Source organism: Microtus pennsylvanicus, chromosome 15 (assembly GCF_037038515.1).
Source record: "Microtus pennsylvanicus isolate mMicPen1 chromosome 15, mMicPen1.hap1, whole genome shotgun sequence".
Taxonomy (NCBI): Eukaryota; Metazoa; Chordata; class Mammalia; order Rodentia; family Cricetidae; genus Microtus; species Microtus pennsylvanicus.
This window is the reverse complement of record NC_134593.1, coordinates 68189321-68208675: the sequence shown is the minus strand read 5'-3', so window position 1 is coordinate 68208675 and position 19355 is coordinate 68189321. Positions and strand designations below refer to the sequence as shown.

Here is a 19355-nt window from a genome sequence, read left to right as displayed (position 1 = left end):
TGGTCTTGGAGACAAATTAATAAACCAGCAAGTGTGAGCTACCAGTAGGGTTACAACGTGGGCACAAAGCACAGAGGGAATCCCCCAGAGGCCTGCCTCTCCCAGGAAGCAAGCTGGGAGGGCTGACAGGAAGTAGGACCAGAGGATGGAGGGGTGGAACCGAGTAGCCAGAGCACAGCGTGAACTACCGGTTACGCCACAGGCTAGCCGGTAAGAATGTGATGTGACCGGGCAAACAGTTGCTCTCCTGGTTGTGCTGAAAGGCTTGCTAGCCTAACAAAACCATCCGGGGATTCCAGGAAGCAGAGGTGACCTGTGCAACCTCTGAACAAATGAAGTCACAGAGTCACACCTTCTTAATATGCAACTTAATACATATCCATTTATTTTGCTCTTGGTATTTAAGACTTCCACATAATCTCCTGGCCAAAACCCTACAGGCTCTTTATCAACCTCAGTCTGCGTTCCAGATAACCTCGTGAGCATCCACACAGCACTCAAGGATGAAGGTGGAAGACAAGCAAACAGTCTAACAGGGTCATGTGCGCACCTGCAAGGCTGGCATTCAGTCAGAAACCAGAATGAGAGAATTTATCTGAAAGTAGCTTCTCTCTCCTCCCTCCTCCTCTCCCTCCCCTCCCTCTTCCTTTCTTTCTGCCCTCCACCCCAAGCCTTTGTCTTCTCTGCTGGGGTTGAAGCTGGACCATCTTCATATGAAACACAGGATCTACCACTGAGCCATATCCCCAGCCTGGCAAGCGTTAGCGTCTAACTATTAAATAACCACAACAGTGGAAAGATTTTACCTTCGTATAGTCTCGATCCTCAAGTATGAAATGGAATATGCCAGGAATGAAGGGCATTCCACAGTGGAATTGAGAACAGGAGAGCCTGGAGGCTAAGACCCAAACATCACATAGCAGAGTCTCTGCACACTTCCCATCTCTCTAAATGGATCGGGGTGGTGGGCTGCAGGGGCGATTGGAACAGCAGTTTCTTTCTGCTGATCAGCTGGAGCTTGAAACAGTTTGAGAAAACCAAACAGGACATTCAGGAAGTTGGTGGTTTGGACCTCAAAGCAAGGGTAAGAACTGTGTTACCGTGTGGGTCCCGAGCCTTGCTTTCCGGTACCCATTAGCATACGCTTGTAAGGAGGGTAGTTTTCTCTCTCTTTTCGGGATTTATCAGGTTTTGTTTTAATGAAAAGGAGGAAGTTGTTTTGAAATAGACTAAAGGAAAGAGAAGGGGCTGTTTTCAAGGCTTTGTAAATGTCCACTCTGAGTTTTCCAAACAGAATCTTCCCATGGTTGAAAAAAATCAAAGACAAAAGGGGGAAACAGCAAAAACACAAACACAGGGAGCTGGTTAAGTGCTATGATTCTGTCAGATGCCAGCTGGGAGAACCTGGTCTGATATCTGTTCCGAAAGGGTGTTTTTAGAATAAATAGCCACCAAATAAATGCCTCAGCCACGTGACTGCTGGATTCTTGACCCCAGCTCTCCCCATGTTTTTCTCATGTTGCAACTGGGTTCCTAGCACACTAGGAATTTGTCGATAAGCTTAGTTATGCTTCTCTAATTTAGACAACCGAGGTGGACATAAAAGAGGAATAAGCCTAGCGGTGCTGGCGCACGACTTTAATCCCAGCACTTGGAAGGCAGAGGTGGGTGGATATTTGTGAGTTTGAGGCCAGCCTGGTCTACAAGAGCTAGTTCCAGGACAGGCTCCAAAGCTACAGAGAAACCTTGTCTCGGAAAAAAAAAGAAAGAAAGAAAGTATATTGGGTGCAAGGAAAATTGTTTGTTAGCTTCCTAATTAATAACATTTCTAAATGGAAACTATTTTAAAATAAATGTATGAGAGAAACTAATAATAAAGTACATGGAGCATGTAGTTTCAAAAGTTCTGAAACTATCATTGTAACTTGCACATCTTAGAGCGTGTGCTGTCTAGAACTCCGCCCCTGGTTTGAAATGTGGAGTTTAGGCCAAGTTCCTGCCAGCATATCACTTCCTCTGCCCCTTGATCCCAGAAAGAGGATGTCAGGAGAGAGTCCTGCTTCATAAGAAGGGTGTTAAAGAAGCAAAGCAAAGCATTTGGTAGAATCCTTGCAATGTTATGCTTGGCATATGAAGGAACTGATATGTATTAATATAATTTCCACTAAATATCATAATGCCAGCTATTCTGAGGTATGCGTTACCCATATTGAAGACAGAATTAGGAAAGCCATTTTTTAGAGATTTCTTAATGCACTAGGGAAAGGTAATACCCTCTTGACCAATTATTTCTATACTTGACCTTTTAAAAATTATATACTGATCTCAAGTCTGAAATACAATTGCCAGCCTGATTGAAGCAAACACCCCCCCCCACACACACACATACACACACAACTTCCTATACAAGTATATGAGCATAGCTTCGTGACAAAAAAAAAAAGATTTGATACATGGTTGGCATTTCTCATTTGGTATCCCTGGGATTTTCCCAATCCAAAGCAATAAGCCTGGAGACAGTATAAAATGCAGCAGCCCATAGCTCAGAAACAAAAACCAGCCAACAAACAGATGTCGGCTCCAAGACACTCACCTGCAGATACGAGCAAACCACACTGGGAGGGGTGAGAGGGTGGGGCAGGTGGGGGTAAGTGGGTACCATGCTCCTAGGAGGGATGGGAGTGTGGGGCGAGGGTAGGCGGGTGCCGTGCTCCTAGGAGGGATGGGAGTGTGGGGCGAGGGTAGGCGGGTGCTGTGCTCCTAGGAGGGTACCACGTTCCTACAGCATCGTTGAGAAACAACTGTGTGCAATTTCTTCATAAAGGCTGGTTAGGTGGGGTAGACGTGCAAGGCCCAGAGTCGAGCATTTGGCAAATATTCTTCTTTTTACTGTTTCATCTTCATAACATTCTTTCCTTTCATCTTACTTCACTCCAACTTTTCCTGAATTTCCCTTCAGTTTTATGATGTAAAATGGATGGGTTTTTGTTTGTTTGTTTTTGCTCCCATGCTCTGAGCTATGGAAAGATAGTGGACAGTGCTAATGATGTCTCTGAGTGTATCTTTCATCCAGACGACCCATAAACTTGATGTCAGAGACTACCACTGACCACCAAATTTCATTCTCCAAAGCAATACAGGAAATGTATGTCCACATCGCAGATATCCATTAGTTTAATTTTTCTGTGAACTAGAAACATGCGGACTGAAAACGACACTTACTTTTGCTCCATAAAGAGAGGATCAAAGAATTCTGTCGTGATTTTGTTGGCATACAGGGAACAGCCTGTCATGGAGCACAGACCTGAAAAACACCAGCGGGTACTGCAGTCAGTCCGAGTCATCGACACCCTGAAGCACCTCGTTCGGTGGAAGTCATTATTTACCTGACAATATGAATACGATCCCAGCCAAGCAGGCAAGTTTTGCTTTGGCTTTGTCTGAGCCTCCAACTTTGGTACACTTCATTCCAAACAGTGCAAAGATGGAACCGAAGAAGCCCAGGCTGACCGCAGCGATCATCAGTCCTCGGCACGCCTGGATGTAGCCTGTAATCAGAGCAGGTCGTTTATGTGAACAAAGGGTGCTCAGCTCTCCAGAGAGAAGAAAGCCAGCAAAGTGCCTGTTCACTGTCACGCACTTTAAGGCTCGCTTTATGCAGAGGCTATGGCTAGATCTCTATGTTATTCCTGCCCTTAGTAAGGAGGAACCTCAGGCATGAAGAAGCTCTGTGATTTCCTGCAGATAAGTTAGCCATGTTAGACAGGATCCCACCCTGGAGAGGACTGTGAAGCTCATGCCCCACTGCTTCTTATTCTAACTCCTTAGTGTACCACCTTCTCAACAGACACTGAGGCGAGTCTGGAGCTACACAATTAGAATGGTTATAACTGGGCAGCAAGATGGCCCCAGGGTCAAGTCTCCTGGCATCAATGGAACTGTATATATGAGACTAGCTAGCGTGTGTTAGGGGCCCATGGCGAGACTAAGAAATTATCTTAGTGGCACCTTGCTATTGTTAGGGCGGATATAAGAAAGTTGGGCTTAAGACAACATTGCCTACTAGAAAAGTAATTTATAATCAAGTCAACTGCTCGCATGTACATGAGAGCCTTGTGCTAGTCAGCTTGCTCCCACTGAACCACTCATGGACACAGTCACGGATTTTATTTGCATAGCTGGGCTGGTGGCAAGCTTCAGCAGGGCTTTGGGCCAGGCCCCGAGCCGTTCTACATGAACAGAATTCAAAGTGACGCCCCAGATTCCCAGTCAGACCACTTCGTCTCACTTGAAACAACACCTTTCGCTCTGACGCAGCGAGAGGGGCACACACCAGTTGTCGGCAAATGTGGCAAGCAAATGAGCACACACAAGGTTTTCTTTGGGAATGAAGCCTTTTAATAAAAAAGAATAAATAAAAAGCTTAAGTGCCCACATAAGCAATAGTGATCTATTGCTATCCCGTATTCGAGCAAAGCCAATGCTAATTCATAGTAGAAGACTAATAGTTAGAACTTTGTGGAGTAAGTGTTGGTGGCCTCCAGTCCGGACTCCTCTGTATGGGAATTTAAAGTGTGAATTACTGTTACTAAGACCCACGTTGCAAAGCTGTTCTTCCTACCCAATGTAACATACCCTGAACCCTATAAACACAGACGGCCACAGCAAGACCCTTCAATTTTAAGGTGTGAAATTAATTTCACTAGTGTGGAGGTTGCCAAGAACAAGAAGAGAAGCTTATTTTAGTGACTTCAAATCATGAAGGATTCTTTTATTAACAATAATAGTGCTGTAAAACTGTCTAGATCTCTGCTACTGAATACTGAACCAACTCTGTTTTCAACTTGGGCCCGTGAGTCCTCTTGCCACAGCACAAAAGCAGAAGCAAGACCTCTCACCGCCTCTCAAAGTCAAAGTGACTGCAAGGACCATCTAACGAGGCTCCCTGTGCACCACAGAACCTAAGACAGCAAAGGTTGCAGCTAGCTTGCTCTGAGGGCCAACACTAAACAACAAACATAGAAAGAGATACACACACGCGCAGGCAGTCACACACATGAGACACAAGCGCAGCACTATCCTTTGTCGGTGTGGGATGTGTTTTGCTTCAAAACTCTCATGAAGCCACAAATAATGCTGAGCTCTATCTATACACCGCCTTTGCAAAAAATACATGAGAAAAAGTAAGATCGAGACAGAAAAAATGAATAGCAACTACGAAGCTGGGCTTGGGGAACACAGGCCTGTAAGCCCAGAACTGATGATGAGGAACGCAAAGCTAGTCTGGACTCCATGGAGAGACACCGTTTCAAAGAAAGAAGAAAAACGTAATAAGTAAAACAGAATGATTAACAATTTATTCGAATAAAATGTACCCATAACTTCTAGAGTATTCAATTTTGGAGTTTTTCATTTGTTGACCATAGGCCATCGAAACCCAGGAAACTCCCCTGGGAAAAGGGAGACTTCCATGCAGAATATTCATTTAGAAAAAGACAGGAACAAGCATGCCCTTATTAGGAACCGTCCTCAGCAGTTGCTCCCGCTGTCTTACGGGCTTTCTCATGGGCAGATATCTGGACGGTCTGAAATTTACCAAAGGCTGAGTTTATAGTCTGGTCATGGAGAGCGGGCAACGTGTTTCCCTGCACGGGAAAGTGTTAGGAAACCAGTCCAAGCCAGTCAGCTTGAAGGCAGGGAAAATCTCAGTAGACTTTACACCTCAGAGACAGTTTTCCCCAGAATCTCTCTTTCTAAAGTCCCCTCGCTGATCTATCTTCCAAGCACAGATGTTAGAGAGAAGGGGGACAAGGAGGTTCTCATGCTGCCTCAATGTGGTCTTCTCCACCTGGTGTGCAGGGCTCCAGAACACTGGCAATAATTTACTGAGTTTCTGCACACACTAAAGGCAATAGTTGGTCCAATGTCTCTGTAATGGGGAGCCGAAACTCCCCTGCTACCCTGCCAGCTATGGAAGGAACTGTTCGTGGTGTTTGTTAATTAGCCTGAGGTTTGTAAACTGGGGCCTGCCGCTCCTTAGAACAGATTCCCAGGGCAGACTTGCAGAGTTTATCTTTCGCAAGACAGACCTCTCCACCCCGCCTTTTTAACAGCTCCCGGGGGCAAACTTAGAAGTTCCACCATCAATGGAGGTGGTAGTAAAACCTAGCCAAGGAGGCCATTATTTCTGACAGGTCTAATTTACTGGCCCCGTTAATAGCTAATTAACACATTGAGGTGCTGAGGCATGAATGTATTCACTCAGAAGTTCTCAAGGTATAATTTATAGTTCTCCTGCAAGAAAGAGCAAAAGCCCCCATTAGCAAAAATGGATGGCACATGGTTAAAAATAACTGAAAAGAAGTTCAGGGTTAGCAACAGACAGAAATCGCCTGCTCCGTCAACGGTGAGATTTTCAAACATAACTTGGACCAAATGGATTCTGTTGCAGGAAACCTTCAAGGTAACGCTTCAAAGTTAGATGTCTTCTCAATGATACGTCCTTTCCTTTCAGTTTCAAGTCAGAAGCACGATTAGTTGTCCTGTTTAACTGGAAAGAACCCAAGCCTGCCTTACACAAGCAGCTTGGTGCGTTTGTGCAAATAGTGGACGAGGGAAGGTAGAACACGGAATGTCAGCTCTTGAGCTCCCATTTATACAGGAGCCTTTTTTACCGATGGATCTCTCTGCATCTTTGTTTCTCATAGGAAAACAGGAAGAGGCACAGGGTGACCGGCACGGGAGTAAGAGACCACCAAAAAAATCCCTCATCCTAGGCGGATGTGAGACGTCTATGTTGTGGTGACGTAGCCCGCAGTCTAGACGTTAGCTTTGCCGCGCATCTTCTTTCCCAAAGGGAAATCTGGGAGCAGCACTGAATCCTCCAGAGGATGACAATGAGATCTCTGACTCCAAACGGGGTGTTCTATTGACCATAACACAAGATAGCAAGAGTCACCAGCCTTCTCTCTTTGGCATTCCTGATCCCGAGTCTATGCGTGACTTAAGCAGGGGAGACAGGGCTGTTCTGGTCAGTAGACACCTAGCGAGGCGACTTTCTCCTTCCACCTCAAATATCAGGCCCAGCGCCTAACATACCTGCCCTGAAAACCCAAGGTAGAAAGAAGGCAGGGTGGGATTTTGGGGGAGGGTGCTTCTCTGGAAACTTCCACTTGAGGTCGGAGAGGGGAGATCAACTCCTTTTCATGTGAAAAAGGAGTGATAGCTGAACCCTCCTGGGAGACACAGAAGTTTATTTGAAAATGTCCTAGTGCACCACAGAGGGTGAAGGCACCAAGGGAAATACTGATGTCGTAATTACGTCATTATTTTCAAAGTTCAGTATGGGAAAAATGGTATACTACATTGGGAAACAAGAGGTGCGGCAAAGGTAATGTCTAGACTGCGGGCTACGTCACTACGACGTAGATGTCTCTACGTCACAGGCTTTCGTATCCGCCTAGAATGAGGGATTCTTTGGTGGGCTCAGACTGCACCAAGGAATCAAGAATGCACATACAAAAAGAAGAAGAAGAAGAAGAAGAAGAAGAAGAAGAAGAAGAAGAAGAAGAAGAAGAAGAAGAAGAAGAAGAAGAAGAAGAAGAAGAAGAAACAATACAACTACTGTCACAAGATAGAAGTAGGCAGAAAAGAAATGGCCAATGAATAAGCTTCAGTGGTCGGACTCACAGGGAGTAAGGGGACCGCAGATCTAATGTGTTTTTCTGGGCGGGAACAGCAGTGAGAGAGTGGCAAAGCAGCTGTCCCCGTTTCTTGTTGGAACGCAATCTGGCAGTGTGAACTGGCCACTAAAACGCTTGTTCTTCTGGTCGGGCGATCGAGCAGGGTGCAGAAGTCGGCACGCACAGGAAGAGGTGAACGTGAAGGGCTCCAGGAAGGCACCAAGAGCAGGGGGAAGTTGGCAGGGGTCCAGTGTCCACCAGGACTAAATGGCTGAGTGAACCTCTCTTCAGACCAGTAAGAGCTATGCAGCAGCTAAAAAGCTTTTTCTATCTGCACCGACTTCAAAGGTGTTGTTCATTAAAAGCATTGTGGGACATTTCGTTTTTGGTTTTTTTAAATATCATTTTCTAATCCCAGGAGATTGCCCACTTTGCATATATTCATATATGGGTGGCATACATATAACACACTCTATACCTGCCTAATTCAAGGTCCTGATAACGAGAACTGTGTCACATCCTCCTCAGCACCCAGCCCGAATCACAGAAAGTCTCCTCAGCAGACACACAGCAGGAAAATTCCACATTGTGAAAGCCGCGTTCCTGGATGTACACCACAGGGACAAGAGCTTGTCTGTTATCTCCTGAATGTGCGCTCTGCTGAGCCCAGGAAACTCAACAGCAATGCATGCCATAAACAGTGTTCCGGCTACTTACTTTATACAACAGGGCCCAGCCCCGGGTGCCTCCCTTCTTCCATCAAACACTGAATTGAGCAACAGTTTGCTTTTGGTGGCAAAGCACTGTCTTAGGGGAATCAAGTCTTCTATTTACCCAGCTATGCAAATAAAAATTGCAAGAGGAATAATAGAGAAAAGGAAAACACCTCAAATCTAGAAGCAATGCAAACCACTCGTCTTAAATCCTGCCAGAACCCTTTTAGTGGCCTGTAAAATCCCGGAAGAGCCTAGAACTTGAGCAAGCATTGTGCTGGTGCCGAATCGATTCTACGTTACTATCTATCTGGGGAAAACAAACACAAACAAACAAAAAACAAGCTAAGAAGACCCAGCATGCACGCACAAAGCATGGAAGTGTGTTCACTCGTTCTGCTGACTCGAGCTGGCCCTCCGCACTTCACGCCTGCACAAACAAGGACTATTTATTTTCCTGAAACTTAGAGGAAGTATTAAGCTCAAGCCATCAAGTTTGTAGGAGAGATTTTTAGATAAACAACAACAAAACAAAAAACTTCAATATGGTACTTTCTCCACTCCTCTGTTCCTGGCTTTTCAAAGACTCAATGAACCGCTAAAGGGATCTCAGGGCGAGCATTCACGGACCTCAGGGGTGTCATTTTAATGAGAATCAGATTTTGGTGGTGGGGTGGCAAGCCTCAACTTCCAGACAGTCCCAGACAGACACAGTAACAGCCTTGTCGCTCCCGAACCACCCGAATTGATCCTATATGCTTCCCCATCAAGTGTTCCCAGCTTCAGAAGACGCCCCACCGGACAGCCGGCATCGTAGACCCTCCCCGGGGGCAGAGTGGGGCCCGACCTCCTTCCAGAGGGGTTCCCTTGGCGGGTTCCTAAGAGGACGCGCAGGAATGGGGACCCGAAGGGATGCAGACCTTCCAGCGCCAGCATGGAGGGGAAGTCCTTGCAGTTGGCGACACCAGTGGAATCGGTAACGCACATCTTCCACAGGTTGGCAAAATAGGTGGCGGTGGTGATGACCGTGCCGTCGATGGTGGACACCTTCCAGTAGTCGGTGGGCAGTGTGGAGGACACCAGCACCCAGCCCGAGATGGAGACCGTGAAGGCAACGATCTCCAAGGCCGTGCTCGCCATGCCGCCGCCTGCAACCGCTCTCCCGCTTGATCCCACTCGGCGTGGCGACCCCCGCGCACCCAGTCCCGAGGCTCCGCCCCCGGTCACCGCCTCCGTCCCGCCCACTGGACACCAGAGGGCGCAGGCGGACCCGCACTCATTCCCCGGCCTGCGCGCAGGGCGATTTGGGGCTCGTTCTCCTGGGTTCCTCCCAGCAGCTGGTCGGCTGCCCACAGTTGCAAAGCCCTCAAGGCAGCGCGCTCCTGGGCTCGAGGTCCCCGAATCTCTCACAGACGAGCCGCGGAAAACGGCTTTTATTGGATCTGTCCAGGGACAAGCAGATGTGGACAACCTGCTGCGCCTCCCACCGAGTCATCCCCGACCCAACCCTACAGGTGGCAAATAGCTTGGCTCACTGGGTCTCTTGTAAAAGCAGAGCAGAAACAGCTTTGCTGTGCCCTGAAAGGACACGGTACGGAAACGCAGCCTCGCTTTGCTGAACGCTAATGGCCGGTGTGCCACGCTTCTTTGAGAGACCCTGTTTGGCTAGTTAAGGAGGGAGTGAGTACTGGGACTGAAACTGGCCTTGCATTCAAAATTCTGAAGCTCTGTTTGGCCTAATGATATGCGGAAAGTAATAATCAAACGCTTTGTCGCTCGGACCTATTTTCCAAAGGAGCAGAGTCTCCAGCAGCCCAGTGAGGGCACTAGAGGTGGCGCAGCCTTTTGATCTTTTGATTCACTTCCCCAAGAGCTACCAGCTGCTGTCGGTTTGTGAAGGGAGGATTCTGAAACAAGGGAGAGACATCTATATGTATCTTGTTCAACTGTGTGTGTGTGTGTGTGTACGTGTACATGCCTGTGAATGCAGAGACCAGGGAGCAACCTGGTTTTTGTTTTTTGACAGAACGCTCTCTCCCTGGGGCCTAAGGCTTTCAGATTGGGCTAGGTGGCTGCCCAGCTAGTGTTAGGGATCGACTTTTCCCTGTTCTCTCCTCAGTACATCAGCTCATTTTATGTAAATGCTGAACCCAGGTCATCAGGGCTGGACAGCGATTGCTCTACCGATTGTATTATCGCCCTCGTCAACTTTGGTTTCATGTGTTTGCATGTGCGTGTGTGTGCTTGCACCTGTATGGGCATGTGTGTGGGTGGGTGCTTGTGTGTGAGTGTGTGTGCTTGCGTGTGTTGGTCAGAGGTAGACATTAGATATCAACCTCTATAGCTGTTCGCCTTACTTTTTGAGACAGGGTCCATCACAAAACTAGGAGCTTCACCATTTTGGCAAACCGGCTGGCCAGGGAGCTCTGAGAAGCCACCTTTCTCTGCCACCCGCCCCCCCCCCAAGGTTTAAGGTGCACACCGCCTTTTGCAGGGGTGCTAAGGATCTGAACTCAGGTCCTCCTGCTCCGACTGAGCCCTCTCCTCAACCCTCACCAGCTCCTCCACCTTTCCCGCTCCATTGAAGAATAAACTCATTCATGCCCATCTTTTTTCTGCTGTCTTAAGATAAACACAAAGACCAACATGTCCTTCCAGCTCCTGAGGTCGCGAATCTGGGCATAAACGAGAGAACAAAGACACTGGCTTCATTATGGGCTTATTATTGTCCACTCAAAGTTCTTGCAGTTCTTGGTGTGACCTTTCAGGATCCATTTCTTGCCAAAAGTAACCAAAGGTCTAAACCATAAAATCTGTCAGCTGTAGACAAGCGAGTTCCTCGCTGAGTTTCACAATCTCCGTGCAGAGCTAGGTCTGGCCCATTGTGAAGAGCGTAACTGTCTTGGTGGCTTTTATTCTTTTTTAATTTTTAATCAAGTGAAACATGTCAAAGTCTGAAATGACCGGTTAGCAGTGGAAATGGACCTGAGGGTGGCGTGGTCAGTGGGAGGCAGACATGGTTACCGCCTACTCTGGTCCTGATCCTCACTTACTCCAGTATGTCAGTACAGGTTCACCGGTGGGTCAAACTTAAGAGCAAAGTCTGCGGAGCCCTTTGCTTGTCATCTCTTGTCTACTCACATCAGCTCCCCTCCAAGAGTAAGTGCAAAGAGTCCTCTCTTTTCTTTTCTGCCACACAGTACTCCCATCTCCAGGTCCCTGCCCTTTGTCAGAGTTTTGTGTCAAATTTCTGAATCCCATTCTTGATGTAAGTTTGGTTTTTTGAGCCTGCACATTCTCTGTGAAGTTGGTTAAAATTAGTATTATCAAATTTATAAGTTTGTCCCTGTTCACCGTCTCTTTGCTGAGTCTTGGGGATTAGTTAACTCTGCCTTGTTACTACTTGATAGGACACTGCCTTTTGACAAGAAGCGATGCTTAGAGTTATGGCCATTAGGCCTCCAGTAGGGTCTGTGCTTCCGGAGTGATTGGTTGTAAATTCCGCTGTTTGGATCCAAAAGCACCCTGTTTCAGAGACATAACTGTGAAAAGATGGTTTCTTGTTTTCTCTCTGAAAGCTGAAACAATCCACGAGCTATGCAAACCTTGCTTTCAGAAGCAAGAGACTCTGAATCCCCAGGAAGAACTCCATGCAGCCCCTGGCCCTGCCTTACCACAACACTCACTAAGGAAGCCACCGTCTCCAGGGTGGCCTGCCAGGCAGCAGTACTTTCAAAACTCCCAGTGTGAGCCACACTAGAGAGGGCGGAGACTCATGAATATGTATACAAACAGTTTAACACAACAGATGAGCTGTAGTAGGAAGAAAAAGATTTATCTCTGTGTTGAAAACTTAAAAATAGAAGTGTTCTATTATTGTAGATATTGCGATACATAGTTTCAACCTAAAACAAGTGGGAAGTGCATTGTGGCCTGGACAGGAGCTGCCATTAGTTCCTTAGCCAGGGTCCTCACGCCTGTGGACTCCATGAGGCTTCTTTCTCTTTTATGCTTTGCTCTGTCTTTGAGATTGGACAATGTCCATGCCCTAGACCACATTACATGTGCGTTGTAAAAAGTTACATCTTTGAGCCCACGGGAATGGAAAAATACTTTCTGTAATGTCTAAAGCCCAGTATGTAATGAATCAAGCATTTAGTTTAGATGTCCTATAACTTAAGCTTTCAAATCATCGGAGTCAGAAGAAGGCGGAAGGTGTTATAGAGTACCGTGTGATCCAGCATAAAAAGTGTACAGAAAATCCCAGTGCAGGGGATGTTTTAAAATGAAAGATAAATGTCTTGTTTCTGGCTGGGTGGTGGTTGCGCATGCCTTTAATCCCAGCACTCAGGAGGCAGAGGCAGGTGGATCTCTGTGAGTTCGAGGCCAGCCTGGTCTACAAGAGCTAGTTCCAGGACAGGCACCAAAGCTACAGAGAAACCCTGTCTCAAAAGAACAAAAACAAACAAACAAACAAAAAGTCTTGTTTCTATGTAAGATCATGTAGTCCCAAATAACCTTTACAGTTAATCGGCAAAGCAGTTTACACAGTGCTTTCAACTGACAAACGCTTCCTTATTTTTAATAGGATTCAGCTTGCTGACTCTTCGTTTAACTCTTCATAGCACACTGTCCTTAAGAGTAAAAGTGAAGTCCTCCAGAAAATCCGATTTATTCCGTGTAACATCTTAATCATAACTTGTTTAATACAAAGCACCCTTTCTCACTACGAGAAGCACTAATCACTGGACGAATGACAAACTCTGCTGGAAGATACGCTGTGCCCTGGAACACATCATCCCTTCTGCTTCTGACACTTCAGCATTAAAGCTATGTATGTGGCATTACTATGGTCATTCAGGGAAAACAGAGGCTCCCCTCACTTCCATCCCCACCCCCAGCCCCAGTTGTTCAATGGGAGTGAAAACCAGTTTGGCCAACTGAACGGGAGATTTGCAGAAACTCTTTACTTGAGACTCGGTTCCCCTGCCAAAGAACACAGGTGTGCCTTTGAACACAGCTCAAGGATTTTCTGAGCATCCCGTTTGGTTTCAGTATACATTAGCTGCTTCCTAGATTCCAGTGAGCGAGCACGCTGGTAGTCAGCTGGGAAGAATGGAAGCCCTAAATAGAACGGTGTTATCTAAACAACCACTCGGCAAACAAATATTGCTACAAATACCTGTTAATAAAGGCACTAACGCCAAAACTAGTTGTTAAAACAGTGTATCTGTACTCTTCCCTCTAATGTGAGTCACTCTCGGTGTCCTATGCAAGTTCTATTTGGAATCTGCTTATTACAAAAACTACAGAGTGCTGGGCGCTGGTGGCACAGACCTTTAATCCCAGCACTCAGGAGACAGAGGCAGGTGGATCTGTGTGAGTTTGAGGCCAGCCTGGCCTACAGAGCTAGTTCTAGGACAGGCTCCAAAGCTGCGCAGAGAAATCCTGTCTTGGTAAAACACACACACACACACACACACACACACACACACACACACACACTACAGAGTGCCAAGAATACTCAGGGCAGGACACTTTTATCTATGCATCACTACAGACACATATGTATGCATGCATTCATCATGTACAATCAGGTTATAAACATATGTATGTTTACTTCTGCACTCATTTTTACTTCGTTGCAAGTTATGAGTGCACTAACAGTTGCCTTGGTTTGTTTTCAATCTCCTGAGGGTGGACCCACTCATGAAAGTATTTCTGTGGACCTCCTGAGGGTGGACCCACTCATGAAAGTATTTCTGTGGACCTCCTGAGGGTGAACCCACTCATGAAAGTATTTCTGTGGACTCCTGAGGGTGGACCCACTCATCAGAGTGTTCCCGTGGACCTCCTGAGGGTTGACCCACTCATCAGGGTGTCCCGTGGACCTCCTGAGGGTCCCACTCATCAGAATGTTCTTGTGGACCTCCTGCGGGTGGACCCACTCATCAGAGTGTTCCCGTGGACCTCCTGAGGGTTGACCCACTCATCAGGGTGTCCCGTGGACCTCCTGAGGGTCCCACTCATTAGAATGTTCTTGTGGACCTCCTGAGGGTGGACCTACTCATCAGGGTGTTCCATAGACCTCCTGAGGGTGGACCCACTCATTGGAGTGTTTCTGTGGACCTCCTGAGGGTGGACCCACTCATCAGGGTATCCCGTGGACCTCCTGAGGGTGGACCCACACATTGGAGTGTTCCCGTGGACCTCCTGAGGGTGGACCCACTCATTGGAGTGTTTCTGTGGACCTCCTGAGGGTGGACCTACTCATCAGGGTATCCCGTGGACCTCCTGAGGGTGGACCCACACATTGGAATGTTTCTGTGGACCTCCTGAGGGTGGGCCCACTCATTGGAGTGTTTCTGTGGACCTCCTGAAGGTGGGCCCACTCATTGGAGTGTTTCTGTGGACCTCCTGAGGGTGGACCCACTCATCAGGGTGTTCCCGTGGACCTCCTGAGGGTGGGCCCACTCATTGGAGTGTTTCTGTGGACCTCCTGAAGGTGGACCCACTCATCAGAATGTTCCCGTGGACCTCCTGAGGGTGGGCCCACTCATTGGAGTGTTTCTGTGGACCTCCTGAAGGTGGGCCCACTCATTGGAGTGTTTCTGTGGACCTCCTGAGGGTGGACCCACTCATCAGGGTGTTCCCGTGGACCTCCTGAGGGTGGACCCACTCATTGGAGTGTTTCTGTGGACCTCCTGAGGGTGGACCCACTCATTGGAGTGTTCCCGTGGACCTCCTGAGGGTCCCACTCATTAGAATGTTCTTGTGGACCTCCTGAAGGTGGGCCCACTCATTGGAGTGTTTCTGTGGACCTCCTGAGGGTGGACCTACTCATCAGGGTGTTCCCGTGGACCTCCTGAGGGTGGACCCACTCATTGGAGTGTTCCCGTGGACCTCCTGAGGGTGGACCCACACATTGGAGTGTTTCTGTGGACCTCCTGAAGGTGGACCCACACATTGGAGTGTTTCTGTGGACCTCCTGAAGGTGGACCTACTCATCAGGGTGTTCCCGTGGACCTCCTGAGGGTGGACCCACTCATTGGAGTGTTTCTGTGGACCTCCTGAAGGTGGACCCACACATTGGAGTGTTTCTGTGGACCTCCTGAAGGTGGACCCACACATTGGAGTGTTTCTGTGGACCTCCTGAAGGTGGACCCACTCATCAGGGTGTCCCGTGGACCTCCTGAGGGTGGACCCACTCATTGGAGTGTTTCTGTGGACCTCCTGAGGGTGGACCCACTCATCAGGGTGTTCCCGTGGACCTCCTGAGGGTCCCACTCATTGGAGTGTTTCTGTGGACCTCCTGAGGGTGGGCCCACTCATTGGAGTGTTCCCGTGGACCTCCTGAGGGTGGACCCACTCATTGGAGTGTTTCTGTGGACCTCCTGAAGGTGGACCCACTCATCAGGGTGTTCCCGTGGACCTCCTGAGGGTGGACCCACTTATGGGAATGTTTCCGAGAACCTCCTTTACCTTGAGGTTTTCTTTGTAGGCATTCACTTGAAAGCCGCACTCCCAGCTATGAGACACTGTAGGAACACTGAGGTTCAGCCGCTCATAGCTGAGTACCCTCTCACTCCGGGATACTAGACACTCCCAAGCTTGTAGGTGAGCAAGATGAGTTCTGTTGGTCTGTGAGCATCTGCTGAGTTTTAACTCAGCCCACTCACCCAGGTTGGCTGCGTATTTTTATACATGCTTATTTTTCTGAACAAGTCATTTTATTTTTTCAAATTACAACTTCTTCACTTGTAAAACAAAGAATCATCACAGGACCACTTCCAAGTCAAGAAGCCTCCTGGGCTTTGACACGATTCTCTCTGGACAAAGTCAACAAAGAAAGGACCAAGAGATTCTACTGGAGTCCTTACCTCTTTATCTTCTAGCCCTGCCTCCATGTATTTAAAGGAAGCTGTGTTTATTAGATGGAGTTGTATGGGGGAAAACACTTTAAAAATTTTATATGTCTAGCCTTATGTTCTCTTTTCTTGAAATTGGTTGCAATTTTAAGCATGGTAATTCAATCTGCTTATAAAGCACATGATGTGGTTGACGGAGGACAGATTATGACCAGAAGCAGGAATCCCATCTCTCGCCTTATCTTGCTCAATGTCACCTCTTTAAATTTATAACAGGGGTGAAAAATGGCTTCTTCCAAAGGCTTGTGAAGATTAAACAAAACGTACATAAAAGTCTGGGTGTTGTAGACACAAATAATGGCTCCGTGGCCATAGCTGTAGCAACTGAACGTGTCTGATCTCATCTGGATGCTGTCTGCTTTACACATGGGTTTCCTCTCTAAAAGCGTATGATTACATTTTCTATAAGAAAAAAAACAGTGCTGCTCAAAGCCGGTGATGAGGCTTCGTGGGTGGAGGGCTTGAATGGATCCCTCGAGTCAGTGCCCAGCATCCCAGAATACCTGGCGTGATGGTCAAGTCAGCCATCAACCCTGGCCAAAAACATAGAAAAAAAGGAAAGTACTATTGATTAAAAGTAGACTAAGAAACAGTGAATATGGATGGAATCTTTCGAAATTTTTAAACTAAATTGGCAAAAAAAAGTGTTGAATTGCTAATAAAGAAGACATTAGTGTCAATAGCAAGAGAAGAGCGAGGTGGTAGGAAGCAAGTGGGCGGGGCCGAGGGAGGGGCCAAAGGAAGTAAGAAGAAGTGAGGCAGAAAACTAGTTCAAAGTTGGGAAATCCTGTGGGTGGGTGTTGATGGGAAAAGAGGAAACTCTGTCCACAGCCCTGTGTTTTCATATCATAATTCTTTTGAGGTGGTGTATGTGTGTGTGTGAGAGAGAGGGGGGGTGTGAGGAGGCAGAGACAGACAGAGACAGAGACAGATTGCTCACAAGAGAGAGTAGCTGGATTCATGGCCAGCTCAATTCTAGAGTCAACACTCTTGATTGAGAAATTGCCTCCTACCAAAACGACTCTCTGTAACTCATACGAAGTAATCCATTCCTTACCTACCAAGTGTTAAGAATGAACACACAGAACCCAAACTAAATCAATTTTAGCTAATTGGACTTAGACTTATTTTTCAGGAAAATTACTTTCATAAGCAGAAGTATTTGAACAGGTGCCCGGTGTCCCTACTTAATCCCAGCAGGCTGAGTAGATTTTGCAACAGGTGAATTGAAGTTCACTAGCGTACTTCATCGTGAGCTCTGCTTCTCTACTATGTCATAGTTCAGAGCGGGAACATGCTCGTGAGTGCGCGCGCGCACACACACGCGCGCGCACACACACGCGCGCGCACACACACGCGCGCACACACACACGCGCACACGCGCACACACACGCGCACGCACACACGCGCGCACACACGCGCGCACACACGCGCACACACACGCACACACACACGCGCGCGCACACACACGCGCGCACACACACGCACACACACACACTCCAGACGTTCTCTCTGCTACTCTGTGGCATCTGTGCCTTCCTGCTTTGAGTTCTGGCCACTCTCTCAGCTAACACAGCTGACAGTGATGCTCGGTCAGAGCGACCCGCCCTCCTGCGTGCTATCCAAAAAGCACCTGTCTGTAGTGGGTCTTGTTCACAGCGCAGGGAGCTCCCCTCTTCCTGTTGCTTTCTGGGGAGTGTCGTGGGTAATCTTTTTGCACACTGTGAGATGTGTCTTTGCCGAGGTGCCTTCTGATGGGTTTAATAAAGATACGAATGGCCAGTAGTTAGGTGGGAGAGACTAAGTGGTATTAGGGAGAGAGAGAAACTCTGGGAAGAAGAGAGACAGAATTCGTCAGCAGGATACCAGGGACTCGGATGTATAGGATGGAGGAGAGGGAAAGAGCTAAGGGGCAGAATGAAAATTAACAGAAACAGGTTAGTTTAAGTTATAAGAGCTACTTGGGAGCAAGCCTAGCAAAAGCTAAGCTTTTATAATTATTAATAAGTCTCTGTGTCATTAGTCATTATTTGGGGACTGATGGTGCAAAGAAAGCCTGGTTATGGAGGATTTTTTTTTCCAGACAGAGTTTCTCTGTGAACTCTGGCTGTCCTGGAACTAACTCTGTAGACCAGGCTGGCCAGGAACTGGGAGATCCACCTGCGTCTGCCTCCCTAATGATAAGACTAAAGGCGTGCATGAATATACCCAGCTTAAGTTATGACTTATATCAGCTGACCAAGACATGCCAAAATCAAACCGGAGTGGTCACATTTGGGTGTCAAATGTCAGTGTCCTGGCCCACTTGCTTTTGCTTGTGTCTGGTCAGCTGTGTCCTAACTGTTCTAGAGGTGCATATAGAAACGGTTGATGGAGAAGACAGGCGATCAGAGACTGGTGAGCCACGGTGTGACTAGTGGGGGCAGCTGACCGGGCAGGAAATGACTATGGCATGAAATTGGTAGTCTGGTGGCAACTTCCGGAGGCTGGGCACAGACAGGGACAGTCAGACAGATGTACAGCCAGGCACCACAAGACACATGCACAGAGAATATGGTAACAGACAGGGAGACAACACAGACAAGATATTGTCCTCACAGAGGACAACCTCTTCAGCCTCCGCAAGTTGCCACCAGACTACCAATTTCATGCAATAACGACCTGACTTCCTTCCCTGATGAACAGTGATGTGGAAGCATAAGCCAGATAAACAATTTCCTCCCCAAGTTGCTTTGGTCATGGTGTTTTATCACAGCAATAGTGACCCTAAGTCAAAATAGGCAGAGACTGGAAGCCTGGGAAGCTCGTGAGCCGGGTAGCCTAGCACACAGAGCAGTGAACAGAGACTGTTTGCAACAGGGTAGAAAGTGAGCACCAAGCCCAGAGGTCCTATGAGGATGTGTGGGTCCTTTGTGTAGAGTCAGAGCTGACTCGGTGAATGCCATTGAACAGTAACTAGGAAAAGAAAATAACATCCATAAAAACAGGTAAGACAGTAGAGAAGAGACACACCTCTCTCTCTGAGGTTTCGA

At 47.6% G+C, this 19355-nt stretch overlaps 1 protein-coding gene across 5 annotated transcripts in view; it reads right to left on the bottom strand.

The window, feature by feature from the left end:
* Positions 1–19355, bottom strand: part of Cldn10 (claudin 10) — a 68980-nt gene that overhangs the window by 9183 nt on the left and 40442 nt on the right. For 4 of the 5 annotated variants that reach the window (XM_075950155.1, XM_075950156.1, XM_075950158.1 and 1 more), the window contains exons 2-3: positions 3387–3548; positions 3223–3304 (exon numbers count right to left, since the gene is read on the bottom strand). In XM_075950155.1, the coding sequence (XP_075806270.1) occupies positions 3223–3304; positions 3387–3548 (244 nt within the window). Of the gene's footprint in view, positions 1–3222; positions 3305–3386; positions 3549–9315; positions 9611–19355 lie in introns of those variants that run through there. The other variant, XM_075950154.1, reaches the window with a different exon arrangement.